The sequence below is a fragment of the Fukomys damarensis genome, unplaced genomic scaffold, assembly GCF_012274545.1.
Source record: "Fukomys damarensis isolate Sample0158 unplaced genomic scaffold, DMR_v1.0_HiC HiC_scaffold_24, whole genome shotgun sequence".
NCBI lineage: Eukaryota > Metazoa > Chordata > Mammalia > Rodentia > Bathyergidae > Fukomys > Fukomys damarensis.
Genome location: NW_022900936.1, coordinates 44,357,161 through 44,373,489, shown reverse-complemented (window position 1 = coordinate 44,373,489; position 16,329 = coordinate 44,357,161). Strand labels below are relative to the sequence as shown.

General features: G+C 36.8%; 1 protein-coding gene across 2 annotated transcripts in view; it reads right to left on the bottom strand.

Moving 5' to 3' along the window:
• Positions 1–15,939, bottom strand: part of Cmss1 (cms1 ribosomal small subunit homolog) — a 358,480-nt gene extending 342,541 nt beyond the window's left edge. For both annotated transcript variants that reach the window (XM_010639641.1, XM_019209840.1), the window contains exon 1: positions 15,727–15,939. In XM_010639641.1, coding sequence (XP_010637943.1) covers positions 15,727–15,790 — 64 coding nt within the window. In that variant the 5' untranslated portion in view covers positions 15,791–15,939. The remainder of the gene's footprint in view (positions 1–15,726) is intronic.
• Between the last annotated feature and the right edge of the window lie 390 nt (positions 15,940–16,329).

Sequence of the window (16,329 nt, the reverse complement as noted above, 5' to 3'; positions counted from 1 at the left end):
CCACAGAGTACAAATTGATGTAATCTGTCTGCTTGGTCCAGACACAATGGCAAGAAAGCCAGCAATGTCACTAGAAAAGAACAGAATTTCCTTTACCTAAGTAAGCCAATTAGTGTCTGGACAGTGGCTCAGTCACTGCAAATTCTTCAATTAATAGGGAGAAATGCTTTCTTAGGGGGCTGTTCTCTGCAAATTAGTGAGCCAAGGTGGTCTTATGCAGGGCATGTGAGAGCACAGTAGGAACCAACAAACTTCATTTCTCAAGTACTGGGAAAGCATGTGGAAAGTACCTATGACAAAAAAGAGTACCAAGTAAGAAAAAATTATTTTCTCACGGGAGTGTCTCAGCCACTTAAATGATAATAATTTCTCTTTGACGATTCTCAAAGCAACGTCTTCAAAATTTCAATGCTACCAAAAAGTTCCACATGGAAGGCCCAACTATACTTCAAACTTAGCACGTGCTCATACTTTCACACACTTTCTTGAACTGCTCCTTGTCCTGCTTTCTGGTGATGGTTCATTGCCTTGTTTTTATCCAGGCTCAACATCTGGGAACCATACTCCACTTCTCTGACTATGAATGTAAACTCTGATATGTCAACTTGACTGGAGCAAGGAATGCCTACTACATTAGCAAAGCACAACTATGAGTGTATGTGTGGATGACTGACATGTAGGCCAGCAAACTGAAGGGGAAAGATCCACCTCAGCTGTGGGTAGTTTTGTAGCCTTGATGGAATAAAAAAGGAAAAGACGGAAATCTGCCTGTTTTGAAGAGCTCCAGTCTTCCTGAACAGGTGCATCCTTTGCTGCTGCCACCTTTGAACACTGGTTTCCAGTTGTCTAGTTTCAGCCTTCAATGCAAACTCACACCAGTGACTCACCAGTGAACTTCCAGCCCTTTGACCTTAGACTGATAATCTCTCTTGTTCTGCCCTTTTCTGGGCTGAGCAACTACTAGATCCTCCAGTTCTCCAGCACGCAGGTGGCCACTCTGGATATCTCTGATCCTGTAACCTATCTAATAAATACCCTGCAATAATTACACATATATTTTCTATTGATTCTGTTCCTCTAGAATATCCTAATATAGTGCTCATCTCTCAGATCCAACCAGATACTGTATTATTTCTTTTCCTGTACTATATTCCTATTTGTGCTACTATTCTAACTCCAGATCTTAGTATACGTTGTACTTTAAGATAGTCAATCTATATTTAATTCCTCACCTTTATAATCCAACATTCATCCTCCTTTTAAACACTTTTATTAATATATTGCATAATGTAGTCACTGACCACCTTTATCAGAGTCACCTAGGATTCTACTGATGTCTATGTCATACTCCGATATAAAAAGATACAAAAAATGTTTTAGGTTACAAGGGAAAAATCAAAGATACTGATGATAACAACAGTAACAACCAACACTTATCTGGCACTTATCTGGCATGTGTGAAGGACCTTCCTGCACTGTATCTCTAATCCCCAAGAAAACTTAAAAGTTAGTATTGTGATCTCCAGATGAAGATTACAGATGAAGAAAATGAGATTTATGTAGGCTGTATAGGGACAAACTGCTAGTTATTGCTAGAAATACAATGGAGATCTAAATCTAGTTCTATCACCTGGCTTTAATCACACACTAAAGGCTCTTATAAAATGTGAGCCTCAAGACAATAAGATCAATGAGGGAATGAGAAAGAAAAGGAAGGAGAGAAAGAAATCCAAAAAGAAAAGAGAAAAGGCCAAGAGAAAAGGAAAACTTAACAGATGGGTAAAAGAAAGAGGATCAATAGGGCTGAGGATTTAGCTCAGTGGCACCACACCTGTCTGGTAAGCATGAGGTCCTCAGTTTGATTCCTGGTACTGGGGAAGGGTAGCATCTTTAAGGAGATCAATAAGGACAGCAATTATTCAAGATCAGTATATTTTAACATATTCCTACATGTGAGGCTGTGTTTGGCACAAATCTAAGTAAGTGGGCTAGAAAGATTTTAAATATTGTATTTCAATGTTTATTCTTGGATTACCCTTAATGCCCATGGTGTAATTACTATAGAAATAAAGATTGGGAGGTGACTAGGTATGACCACAAACCACATTACATCACTGAACAAAGGCACTAATTTAATTTACTCCAGTGCTATGGTGCTTACCTCAGAAACTGGACAACTCTTTACTATAAATCACAGCAATGGAACACTATTTAAAACCAAATCTTTCAGGGCCAGGGCCAGGGATTTAGCTCAGGGGTTCTGCGGCCTGCCTTGCAAGCACAAGGACCCAAGTTTGATCCCTGGTACCAAAAAAAAAAAAACCAAACCAACCAACCAAACAAAAAACAAACCTTCTCTCATAGGAGGTTAATCAAACTACAAGGTTTCCCTTTGAATGACATCTTTCCACATAAAACTACCATTTTTAGTGATAAAGTTTTACTGCATAATGGGAAGTTCTAAGAAAATCAAGAGAAAAAACAAAGGGGCATAGGACTATCTGTCAGATTCATTATCTGTTATTTCTAAATACACAGCCCACCCACATCAACAGCAATTTGTCAAACAACATATTAGACAAAAGAAATGACAGCAATAACATTTCAAGGATATTTTCTTCCAGTTTAGCATTTCCTCCTTTTCAGCACCATATCCATTATCATTACTTAAACATTTTAACATTAAACACTGAGATAAAAACAAAAACACAAAAGCACTGTCATTCTGATAACACAATTTCTTGTCCAGGCATTCCACAACTGGGTTCTTGGAGGAGTTGAGAAACTCTAGATGATTCTCCCCAAACAACTTCCGTGATCACAAGTCAGAAAGATTTAAGGTCTTCGGGAGTCTTCAACTTCTCAATATCTAGAGCTAAAAGTGTGACAAAGGGCCTTGCAGTCAGGTCCACTCCTGAGGGAACGTTGCCTTGCTATACAATATATTTTCAGGACATCAGAAAAGTTCAAAGAATTTACAAAATCATTTTCTTTAAGAGAAAAGGAAATATTCACACTTGAGCTGTCTAAATTCTGATAGTTCCCTCAGAAATACTGATTTTGATCTGGTGTATTTTCAGATATTTACATCCATAATAATGTAAAAGAACATAATGTAAAAACAAGGCCACAGAATTGAGGCTGAATAAAACTGAAAACATTTCACACTTCTAGACTTTTAATAAGTAAGACTCATTGCTACCTGATTTGTGGCAACCCAGGAGATGTATAGATTGTTAGGTTTCTTTTCAGAATTTAGGGATGCACCAGACCAATATTTTAAGAATTTAATGAATATATTTCACAAACATACTCCTTTTCTTTTTATTATTCCTTAAAGAGAATCACTGCCTCTGCTTCATTGAACTTACCATCCCTCAGACTTGTAATTCATTCCAAGTATAAATCTCCACATTGTACTGAGTTAGGTACAATACAATCTTTTCCTTTTATGAATGAACTTTCCAGTTTGCTTAATCTCCTCCAAGATATCTGCCTTCTGATGAAACCCAGGAACCTCCAACTCAGAGTAGAACATTCACTGTGTGGTCCGACAAGAGACATATGCATGGATTTCTCTTGCAATATGTACTCCAAATTTGGAAAAACACTTTCTTAGAGGCACTTGACATAATTCTCTATAAAAATGATCCAAGGGATGACTCCACACTTCATTTACCTAAATAATTCCAAATATAAAGTTCATACAAGTAAAAAAAAATTTTTTTTTAAACAATTTGGCGGGAATGACATTTAGGGTTGTACTAATAAACTAACCAGCCTTTGCTGCCACCTAGAGGTAAAAACTGTGCAGTGAAAGCATAATGAGGAAAAAGAACTTAAAGCACCAAGGGAGTAGAAACAATGAGGGTGCAATAATTTTCAGAGCTGGCTGAGTCAGTGATCACCCATCACAATCTACATTTTTTTTCACTAACACATCTCAGTGTTGCCTAAAAGAATGAAGCTCACCAATAGTGTGTCCCATGCCACTAAAAAGTCACACACCCTTAACAATCTAAGTCTCAGATGGAGCCTGTGCATCTGTTGTTTTAAAGGTACAAGAGATGATTCTGATCTTTCTACATAACTAGTAGGCCCGGATGCTCTGGCAGTTCTTGGTGGTGAACTACACATACTCTGGTAGGTCAGAGTTCCAGATGAAAAACTTAAAGTTTACATCTGAATGAGGTTCAACTATGACAGCAGTTCTCAAAAGTGTGTTATACGAACCACCTGCATTACATCAGAATAAATCAAGAGTGTGTTAAAATGTGGATTTCTATACACCCTCGGACAAATGAATTACAACTTCTGGAGTAATGCCCAGGAATCTACAATTTAAACAGGATCCTAACATAAATTTTTGTATACTAACCCGTTGAACCAATCTAAATCTTGACAAGTTAAAGACATCACAGGAATTTACCTTACAAAGACTATTAATTAATGCCATGGTCACAATGGCAGAAAACCTGATTGCTCCAGTACTGATTTTCAACTGTGGTTTCTATTTTCTATCCTAGTTTGGATAATATGGTGTTCATAGAAATATTCTGATCTCTGAGCAATTTCCTCCCTTTTAAAATCTCTTAATACAATGTTTCATTTTCTATCATCATATAATTACAGAAAATGTGGAGAAAAAGAAAAAAGTACCTATTATTCCAGTAACCAGAATTAACAGCATATTTGTATTTTCATCTTGTATTATCATTAGCAATTCCAGCACTAAATGTCTAATCTGTTTCACATCAAAAACTGTCCTTTCTTCTAGTTTAGATTTCAAACTTTTTATCATGATTCACCATCCCCAATAAGAAATGTACATAATAACATAACCTGGTATACAAGTGTGTATAAACATATGATTAAATACATATACATAAACTGAATCAATATTCACAAAACAGTACTTAGCCTTATTAGATGTAGCACCTTCTGATGTTTTTCATTTTCATATATTTCATTTTATTTAAATAACTTTAACAAAGAAAAATGTATCTAAGGGCCGGGGATTCAGCTCAGTGGTTGTGGCCATTGCTTCACAAGCGCAAGGACCTGAATTCAATCCCTGGTACTAAAAAAAAAAAAAGTGTATCTAAGATATCTTGTCACCAAATGATTAATTAGAACTAAAACAGCCAATAATGTCAGACTGTATTCCTGGGATGCTAAAATAAATTTAAGATCATATATTAAATCTTTAAAAAACCAAGTATGTATATAAAGAGATAAAGGAAATTCACTGTACTAAATCAGTACAAGAAAAAGTGGAAACAAATTTTTATAGAATGAAAAACAATTATAAAATGGTCTCCCATTAAAACATAAATTTATGTAAAAAACTACAATTATTTCCAAAAATTTTATTTAAAGAGATTTATAAATTCACAGAAAGAAAATATGATGCAATCAAAGGGGCAAATAATAATTAACAATGGATTGTAATGGCAGATCTAGGAGAGACCTTTGCCCCATCTCTTTTTCTCTTTGCTGAGACAAAATACTCAACACCCAAAGAAAGAAAGATTTATTTCAGCTCACAGTTTGCAGAGGTTTCATTCCATAACTGGCTGGTTCCAAGGTAGGGTAGCATGGCAGAGGGGTACCACAGAGGAAAGACAGTTCAGAGAGCAGAGGGCAGCAAAGCAGAAGGCAGCAAGCAGTAAAGTAGCCAAGCAGCAAGCAACAACCTCAGCCCTTTCTGTCCCTTATATTCTCTCCAGGCAACCTGTTCTTAGGTCGAGCAGCTCTCACACCAGAGTGGGGCACCCTTACTTCTACCATCCCACTATGAATCAATCCTAATATAACATCCTTAATCCCAGCATGACACACTCTCGATGCAGCCATCTCCCAAAACTCCTACCTATGATTGAATGAGGCTTTGGGGGGACATCTAGATACAAGCCACAACATTATTTAAGAGTATTTTTCCTAAAACTACGAAAAGTGTATATTTCTAACAAATCTTTCACTTTTTACTAACCTGCCTATCAGTGATGGGGAACATTGTAGTGCTTTCAATAATATAAACAGCCTGCTGTGGCATGCATGCCATAGGTTTGCCAACCACTGATATAGATCATTCAACCTACTGTGAGTCTTCCCTCATTCCTCATGTATTAATCAATGAACAAATATTAAGACAGTTACCTCTATGATGTAACTCCACCTCTACACAACCCATTTTCCTATACACATACACCCTCATCTACAGAATCGGTATAATTCTATGTGGTCCCAATTTACATTCCCATCCCACATCTCATACATAACCTACTTAATTTGAAGCCACTCCATTTTTCAACTGTGTTTGATAGTTTCTTACTTCAAGATCCTATTTGCAAATATTCCATTATCCTGAAATGCCCTCTCTCATTTCTCCTGCTAAAAGCCCTACAAGTCTATAAAGCCCAGATCAAATGCTACTTTTTTCATGAAACTCAGACTCTTCAATTGAAATTAACCTTTCTTTGGCAATGCCATGGCTCTTTGTTGAGATAATTTGGGAGAGTTCTCTCATTTATCTTCTGCTATACTCTGATTGCCAAAAAGAAACAATCTATTCATCTCTGTATCAATCACTATATTATGTGGGGCCTTGCACAAAGCAGCGTACATCTAACACATATGGCAGAATTATCTGCTAAAATGTTTTTCTTCAACCTGACAATCTTAAATCTGATTATATTCCCCAAGCCAAGTGCTTTGAAAGCCAAATCTTCCAAACTAACTTTATGTCTTGAACAAAATCTGCTTTTCTACCATTAACTACTTTTTTTGTTCTTTTGTTCAATTCAAGATCAAGGAAGTATGCAAGCAGAGACTCCCAACATGGATCCCTAAACCAAAATCTACAGGTATTGCTAAGATTTCCACTAAATTCCCTTCAGTGCCTATGGATAAGCATATTTACCAAAATGGTTGTGGAAAGCTACACATCATAAGGACTGTCAGCTCTAACACTTTCCTCCACATGGGAGGGAAAAGTTAAGTTTTACCAATGGACTGTTTGGATACATTTACCCACAGAAATACCTGGAAACCTAAGACCTATCACTGTAGAAGGACAGAAAGGAATGGCCATCTATCTAAGAAATGGTGAAGCAACAATATCAGATGGTTCCTTCACAGGCTGATGGACCTCATCAAAAGAGCAGTATGTCAACAGTGATCTCACCTCTATATGTACATAAATGCATACACACAATCACAAGTTCATACTCATGCCCCAAATCCACCCAATTCCCCATTCTACTGTAACCCAACTGTTACGATTTAGATCTTAAATATCTCCCCAAAACTCACATGCTGAAAGCCCAATCTCACTTAATGGCACTACTGGGAAGTGGTAGAAACTCTAAGGGATAGGGCCTAACTGGAAGTAAGTCACTAAGATGTGTGTCTTTGAAGGGTATATTGGAGCTCCCTTTTTCTCTTTTTCCTTTTGTTTCCTGGCCACAGTGTGGTGACAGCTTTTCTCTGCCATATGCTCCCATCTTGATGGACTGCTTCACTTCAGGCCCAAAAGTCACTGGGCCATATAACCATGCACTAAAACCATGAGCCAAAATAAACCTTCCCTCCTTTAAATTGTTTATCTCAGGTATTTTTGTCACAGTGATGAAAAGCTGAATAACAATATCAACCCAAAGTGGACTATATCATCACCCAAGAATTAAAATGAATTTACTACAATAATTCAAGAACTGTTGTTGAAGAAAGAATTATTCTATAGGACTTCAATGAATAATTATATTTTACTAAAATTTGCTAGCAAAAATTTCTAGTCTGCTTCAAAAAAGCTGGGGGCTTAACTCAGTGGTTCCACATGCCTTGAAAGTGCAAGGTCCTGAGTTTGATTCCTGGTACAAAAAAAAAAAAAAAAAAAAAAAAAAAAAAAGAAGCAGGATCATTTCCATCAAAATGGAAAGACAATTAAAATAAAACTCTAAGGTTCAAAACTATGACTTCTCAGAAGGGAAAAAAGTGGTACTTCTTAGTTACACAGAGGAAAGGAACAACAAAAATGAGTAACAGTTTAATATGCCCTCTGCATGGCACCTGACAACCACTGATGTTATGTATACAGATGACTGCTGGCACTCAGTCTCTTATTCTTTTTCTAATATGTTGCCCCCCATAATATATAATAGACCATGGAACCGTATTATTAAGCTTGTAAGACAAAACATTTTACATTGGTATTATTGCTTTCTATAGTAATCAGGGGATAGGAGAATCAAAGATCAATAATACTGACATTACTGTCCTCGTTGCTCAAAAAAGAACATAATTATAACTTATCTCATAGAATATTCTTTAATTACATCTCTTCCTTACATTAAAACTATGGAAAAAAGCAATTCATTCAACAAAATGTTGGGATCATGAGACTCAAATTTCAATCTTAGATTTTTCACTCATATGATAATGAGCTTGGCATTTAGCAACTTAAGCCTTGAGTTTTCCTTATATAAAATAGGAAAGTAAAATGTTTTTTCAGGTCTATTCCAGTTGTGATAACCCACTAGTATGACCAGTAACAAAATACTGGCTTCAAATAGCCATATCTAAGGATGGACATAGTTCCCTTTTTTATCATATTGAAAGTTATCACTGAATCAAAAGAAAGGTATGCTTATAATGCACTTTGGAGAGAATAACACGATGACATTTTACAAGAAGGCTTTTTTTGACAGAGAAGACAGTTACACTACATAAAGCATAGTCAGGAAAAAATTAAATTTAAAAAACAAACAAAAAACCCCTCAATGAAGAGCATAACCCAGTGTTTTCTGGATCCTTCTCCAAAGACTGCAGATATGACCCTGGAAGAAATCTTTGTGGTCAAAAACTGCATTAGCCAGCTGTCCTGGGATGGAGCCAGCAGAGTGGTGACAAAGAAACTGTCACTTCCCATCTTCATCTAGATAAGTGTGATTCAATACAGTGTTGCCACTGTACAAATACCCAACGGCCCATCCAGTGTCAAGTAAGAGAAGGAGGAGTTGGAGGGCTGAGCAGCTATGTAAACTATGTAAGCCACAGAGAAGGATGATTTTTACAAAGTTCCCTCAGGCAAGTGGCAGAGGAAGAAGGCAGAAAGAGAAAGTGAATTAGAAGCCTGAAATGGAAAAGTCAAAATTAAAGGAAAACACTAAGACAGCTTAGGAAAGGAATAGACTACAAAATATAAAGCAGCTCTGACACCAAAAAAGAATACACGTATGTGTAGGGTGATTTTTAGCTCTAGGCCTCATTAAAAAAAAAAAATGGGTATTTGATAAATCTTGAGTGAATACACGATGACTCGAAAGAGAGGATCATACAGTAAATACATAAATTAAAAACTGTGCTAAAAGATGGCAATGAAATGTGAAAAGGATAATGAAAAGCAGTAATGTTTGGTGACATTCAACATTGGAAATTATGCTAGTGGAACCCCTTACAGTGAAAATCAAATAGAGCAAAAAGAAGCAGAGAAAAAACAAATATGTACCATTAATAACCCCAGAAAAACAAGAATACCCCTGGGAATATTTTACCTCGAAGAGGAACACAAAATATATGATATGTTAGGTATTTCAAAATTATTTTCTTGACCGGGAGACACCTACAGTACATTTTCATATCCAGCTGGAATACGTTAAAGGGCAAGCAAGAAATGAATAACAAGATACCGTACAAAGTACATACTAAAACAGGTTAGGAAAAAATGGACATTTCTATGGCAACCACCAGAAATTCATTTTTTGGTGGTACTAAAGTTCTTATATGATGAAAATGTTTAAAATGTTCTATTTTAACAAAAGATTACTAACAAAAAAGCGATTATTTTAAGCAACATTATAATATTATAAAAATGAAAATACAACATAATTGGGGATTGTCTTGCAAGTACAAGTTGAAGCCTACCAAAATGGTGCTTAACATATACAAAGATCAACTGAAACATAAAAATCTTAGCATTTGAGCATAATCTTGTATCTGCAGAAATGTAGCTCTTCTAAAGAAAAACAAACAAAAGAAGTTCTAATAACTCTAAAGTGACTGTAGTTAATTATATTTTTTAAAGTAGGCAGATAGAAATCCAAATGAATGAAAACAAATGAAATTTAACAAAATTTTTTAAAGCCCAATACTTTCATGTTAGAATCTTTTCCCAAACCTTCATTTAGTAGTTTCAATGAGCTCTTGAAATACTCTCAAAACTTTATCCATCTTCTAGGGAAATATGGACACTCAGCAAATTCATAGCAGCAATTGTATGATTTAAGGAAAGATATGTATACCTGAACCTTTAAACTTTTATAATTTTTGCTAAGAATCATTCATTTAATCATGTGCAAGAATTTTGGAAATTAAACACAATAAAGTAAAACTAGCCCATGAAGGTTATCTGAAGGTCCATTTGTTATATCTTCAAGTATAGAACACTATCTATTAATGTAGCCACCTTCTCTTTCCTTCACTTTAAAAAACTGATCCTCTCCAGTTTGCCCTTGAATGTTTTTATAGTATTTGCATTTTGACTGAATACCATCAATGTATAAATTCTGTTTTCTTCCTCTAATTCTGTTACAGTGTTTTAAATCATACTAAGTTCAATAAATGATTTTGAAAACAATATGCCCTGAAGTTGATTCTATGCTGAGTGTTTCACTATACATATTCCAAATCTGAACTTTATATGCAGAGACAATGCTTTACAAATTCTACAATGCATGGCTGCCTATACATAAAATTAATACTACAAAGGTCTAATTTGGTGTTTAAAAGAGTAAACAAAACAAAACTGGTTAGTAGGTTTCACGGAAAGATCCAATGGTTTCCTCCACTTCACAATTTCCAGAGGAAATTCAGCATAAAGCAAAGTGATTTGAAGATACCACAAAATATTACAAAGAATATTTACAATGTTCATTTCAGCTATTCCAAACAAAAAGATTAATCACATACCCACAGATATTATGGGCTTGCTTATAAAGAAAAAAATCTGTTATCCCCTTTCAAAACAATTTATAAAGCTAAATCCAATTATGGTTAGAATAAAAGGTATGTCAGACAACATTGTACAATGTAATTTTTAAAAGAGAAAAGCAGCATCTGCCAAATCTATATATTCATGTACTGAAATAGGGAAGTATAGGATTTTGATAACCTCTCTAGGAGATACGGATTCTTAGGATGCAGAACTAGGACGAGTTAATACTATGAAATATTAATGATCAATTTGTTAATAAGTATTGAATGATTAAATTCTATGTACTCAAATACTACTCGAGGCCCTGAGGATAAAGCAAACAAGGAGAAAAACAAAAATCTCTGCTGACATGGAGCTTACATTCTAGTGCTGACAGACAATAATTTAACAAGAAAAGTAACAGTTGGTGTTAAATATTCTGAAAATTAAAGGGTATATGTACATCTATTCTAGCCAGGCTAGCAAGGAAGTACCTCTTTAAGTGATATTTGAATTGAGTTCTTGCAGTTAAGAAAAAGCTAGCCATTTGAAAAATCAGGACAGTACAGAACAGTTACTTTAAAGTGGTAAAACAGAATGAAGAGTGAGTTTGGCCTTCTGAGAAACAGAATGAAGGCCAATGTCACCGGGACAGCATAAACTAATGGAGAATAAGTAGCAGATCTGGCAAATAATTGGCTATGGTAATGAGTTTTATGCTATGTGCCCAGGGAAAGCCACGGGAGAGTTCAAACAAGTTTATGATTTGACTTCTCTCTTAAAAAGAATCACTCTAATTATTGACTGAAGGACAAAGATCGAAACTGGGAACCTTGGTAGAAGCTTAACTGCAGTGGTTATGGTAAAAAGAACAAAAGTGTATATACCACTGGAGGAGAAGACAAGGGAAGATTCAGTGTATCTTTTGGAGACAGAGACAATAAAAATGACTGATGAGATGTGAGAAGTGAAGGAAATAAATCAAGAAACTACTAAGCCTTTGTGAAATTTGGTAGTTGATGGTTTAAAGTATTGAATGGGGAAATCTGGAGAATACATAGGTTTGGGAAATAATGCAGAAGTTGGGTCTTGGTTTACATTTGACATTCCTATTAAATAACTAAGTAAAGACTTTAATGGCAAAGCTGCTTTTTTGTAGTTCTGGTAAACCTGAAGACTTGAGAGTTAACAGACACATGACAATAACATATAAACAAAGGGTTTATAAATTATGAGCCTCTTTAAATCAATCAAGGGGTGTTCTTTTTAAGAGATGAGATGTTTACCTTTGATAATTAGAAAAATTATTATGAGACATATAACAGTGCAGATTCTGGTTTCACATTGCTTACTGATGAATGTCTGCTTTCTCATTCATCAAGTAAGTAATACTGGGCAAATCATTTAACCTCTCCGTGCCTGAATTTCCTCATATATAAAATAGCAAATACAATTCCACAATATAATTTTGAAGATTAAAGAGCTAGTACATGTAAGGTAATCAAAACAGTATCTGGCACATAGTAGGCCAGTGATGGAGAACTTTTTAGCAGTTTTAGTAATAACAAACAGCTCACTGTGGCACATGTGCCACAGGTTTGCCACCACTGTAGTAAATACTCAACATAAGGATGGTTGGTATTATTACCTACTCTCTCCTGGCACTGTACATGGAAGTGTCTTAACACTTCAGTATTCTAGTTAGATGCTTAAGAGGTGGTAGCAAAAACTCATAATGATGGTGGTATCATGGCACATACCTGTAATCTCAGCATTCAGGAGGCTGAGGCAGGAGGATCATAACAAGTTTGAAGCCAGCCCAAACTATATAGTAAGATCCGTTCTCAAACAAAACAAAACAAAACAAAATAAAACAAAACCAAATGAACAGCCTCATAATGTGCTAGGAAGCATACAGTAAACTTTCCTCAAAAGGCTTGGAGGCTGAGAAGTACAGAATGCTAAGAACAACCTCTTTTAAGGTAAGTTGAGTGCAAGTTATCCTAAATTTGATCCTTCAGTCCTGACTCAATACTAGGGCTCCACACTCACATACTCAGTTGTACTAGATTCTACTTGGTAATTTAATAGGCATATCATTGGAATACAAGGGGAAAGCCATTAGTATTCTCTTCAGTACATGATCAAGTGATTACTTCTAACTAAACTCTGTTGGCTTTGCTTCCCTCCGTAAGTTACAAAACCCATGTTGTAAGTGAGTTTTCAGGTTCACATTGAGAAAGTACCCAAACTAGTCAACTACATTAAAATCTCAGGCATTGGATCTAATCACTTCACCATTAATGTTTTGAAATCATTATTCTACCTTATGTATTGCTAACTATAGGTCACTTCAGATAGTTTCTTAAGCTAGGCAGAAAATAAGGAAATAAGTAACATAAGTAGTAAATGACCCTTAAATAATTCTGAGCTCTGATGTGTAAAACAGATTGGGCTGCACACTCCCCAGTACTGGCAAATCTCAGCTACCTTATTCTGTGCCAGTCACCATCAATAATGTCACAAACATGGTGACTAGTCATTCCAGGTCAATAAGAACATTCCTAGCAAAAATTCTTACAGCTTTCCATTCTTAAAAGTGACTAGATTAGATGAAAAAGTATTTGTCTACCTACATACATTATCATCAAGAGCTTGTGTAGAAGCTAGCATGTGTGCATGCACTCATTCATTCATTCCACTAATATCTACCAAACACCAATTAAACATGAGTAGGCTCTTGTGCAATGTAGAACCCCAATACAAAAATGACATCTTCAAAGAGCCATAAAACCTTAAAGTATATACCAGATCTAAGAAAATTTGAGAATAGCCAAAAACACCACAGTTCCTTAGATGGCCAGATAGTAATAGCTAGATGTTACACAGGTGTTACAAAGCAGACATAACCGAGAAATATTTTTTGACTGCGTGACAAAAATGCTCCACTGATAATTGTGAACTGTGAACAAGTGACAGGAAAAGATGTTTATTTTTACAGGCAAGCTGCATAATGTCCAATAGGAACAAAAGGATCATTATAACTATCTTTTTTTCTGAAATAAGGCTCTATTTCTCCTTTAACTTTCAAAAATTAATTAAAATATTTTAGGCTGATTGTTCCCCATTAGCTAGGAAAAATTAAGAAATCTGTAATCTTAGTACTCTGGGAAGCTGATGAAGGGGGGTTGTAAATTCAAATCCAGCCTGGGAAATGTAGTAAGTAGAGAGATCCCATCTCAAAATAAAAAAATAAAGGGTTAGAAATGTCGCTCAGTGTGAAGGCCCTGGATTTAATGGCCACTATTGGAAAAAAAGTCTGATTTGTTCAGCTATGATTTCTTCCAAATTGAAGAGGCTACACAAGTTATAGCAAAATCACTAGTGAGTCATTAAACAGATGTCAAAGAAATTCATATGCTTAACCCTCAAAAATCATAGAAGCTAAGCCAGGTGTGGTGGTGCATGCCTGTAATCCCAGCACTCAGGAGGCTGAGGCAGGAGAATTGCTGTGAGTTCAAGACCAGCCTGGGCTACATAAGTGAGTTCCAGGTCATTCTCAACTACATAGTGAGACCCTGTCTCAAACAAACAAACAAAACAAAAAAACAAAACAAACACCCCCCCCCCATAGAAGCTACTGAGAAGAGAAACAGACCTTGAAGAATGATTTGAGAAAGTAATAACGGCATATTAAGCACTATGGGACTTTAAAAGTTCAAGGCCAATCTGGGGCAGGGAATTACTGCTACTTTGTTCATGGATAAAGTGCCTACTGCATGCAGTATCGGTACACACAGGACAGCATAGTAAAAATTAGTCAAACTGTGTTACATATATTCTAGTCTTATTGCTATCATGTGAACTTCTCAACTTGCTAAACATGTTGAGGTCATGTTTATCTTTTAAGTAGGTGACTTCAAATGGATGAGCATTCTGACTCAAATATTGTCTTCCAAATTACATGATAACATTAAGAAAAACAACAGGTTATATTTATTGTATACATAGCATTGTGAAGACGCCTGTAATTCTTTTTTCTTTCTTTTTTAGACAAGGGTCTCCCTAATGTAGCCCAGGCGGGACTCCAACTCGTGATGATCCTACCTAAGCCTTCCAGGTGTCAGGATTAAAAACGTGCACCACCACCCGGCGTGGTGGCACACGCCTGTAATTCCAGCACTCGGGAGACAGAGGCAGGAAGATTGACAGGAGTTCGAGGTCAGCCTGGGCCACATAGTGAGTTCAGGGCCAGCCTAAACTACAAAGTGAGGCCCTGCCTCAAAAAGCAAAACAAAACAAAAACAAACACACATCACCACGCCCGACTAAGGCGTCTAACTTGTATTATCGTCATTTAATCTTCGTAACAATTTAATTAAAAAGATATTACTATCCTTATTTGGCAGATGAGGAAAAGCAGAAACTATTAGAAAGCCAGAGGGAGTCGTGATTTGAACTGAAGCACACTGCACCTAGTTCTAGGCTAGCCTTAACTACTATGTAAGATTACTTCTCTTCAGGAAAACTGACTCGTCCAATCTGGGCGGGGGAGGAAAAGGAAAACAGTTTGTAAAAAGAATCCTTCCTGACTGGCAGGCAGATCTGAATTCGTCGGTTTCTCGTCTTTAGGTCTTTCGCATCACTTCCCACAGCTGCGCGCACCACCGCCCGGCCGGCCGAAGAGACTGACAGAGCGGGCCGGGCTGTGGGCACCGAAGGGCTCTGAGAGAAGGAACGCAGGCAGAGGGTACCTGGGCTGCTGGCTGCTCCTGCCGGCTGACTCTTCCACCACTCGTCTCCAAGATCGTCTGCCATCTTCTCACAAGTCTTGAAGTGAGCGGACCAGGGCAAAGCGGCGCGGAGAGTGAAACCTCGCTGCCTGGGAGCCCGCGACCAGCGTAGCCGCGCGCAGAGACCGGCCGGACTAGGTAGCCTCAGCCGGCCGGATGACGTTACACCCCGCCCGCCTCTCCAGCAGCCGGTTCACAAGTGTCGCAGTTTCGACACAGGCGCTGCAGGGCAGGATCAATCTGAAAACACAGAATAAATCCTCCCAAGGCGTACCGAAGAGAGTACACGTAAAAAAATCGTACTATCTTTTTGGATGAGGTCTTTCAATATTTTTAAGTTTCATTTTGCGCAAAGATTGTCGAAAGTGTGAGACACGATGCCAACAGGATTTTTCTCTGTTCGATTTTCAAAGACGTTGAGCCGCGGGAAAAGGTCCCAGCACGTGTATGTATTTTTACTTGTCAGTGTGTAGTTTAGGTATTTGTGCAGTTTTGTGTTTGTATAGAGAACGTTAATGTATTTATACAGTTTGCCGTCAGAAAAGTGCAGGACAGTTCCTAACC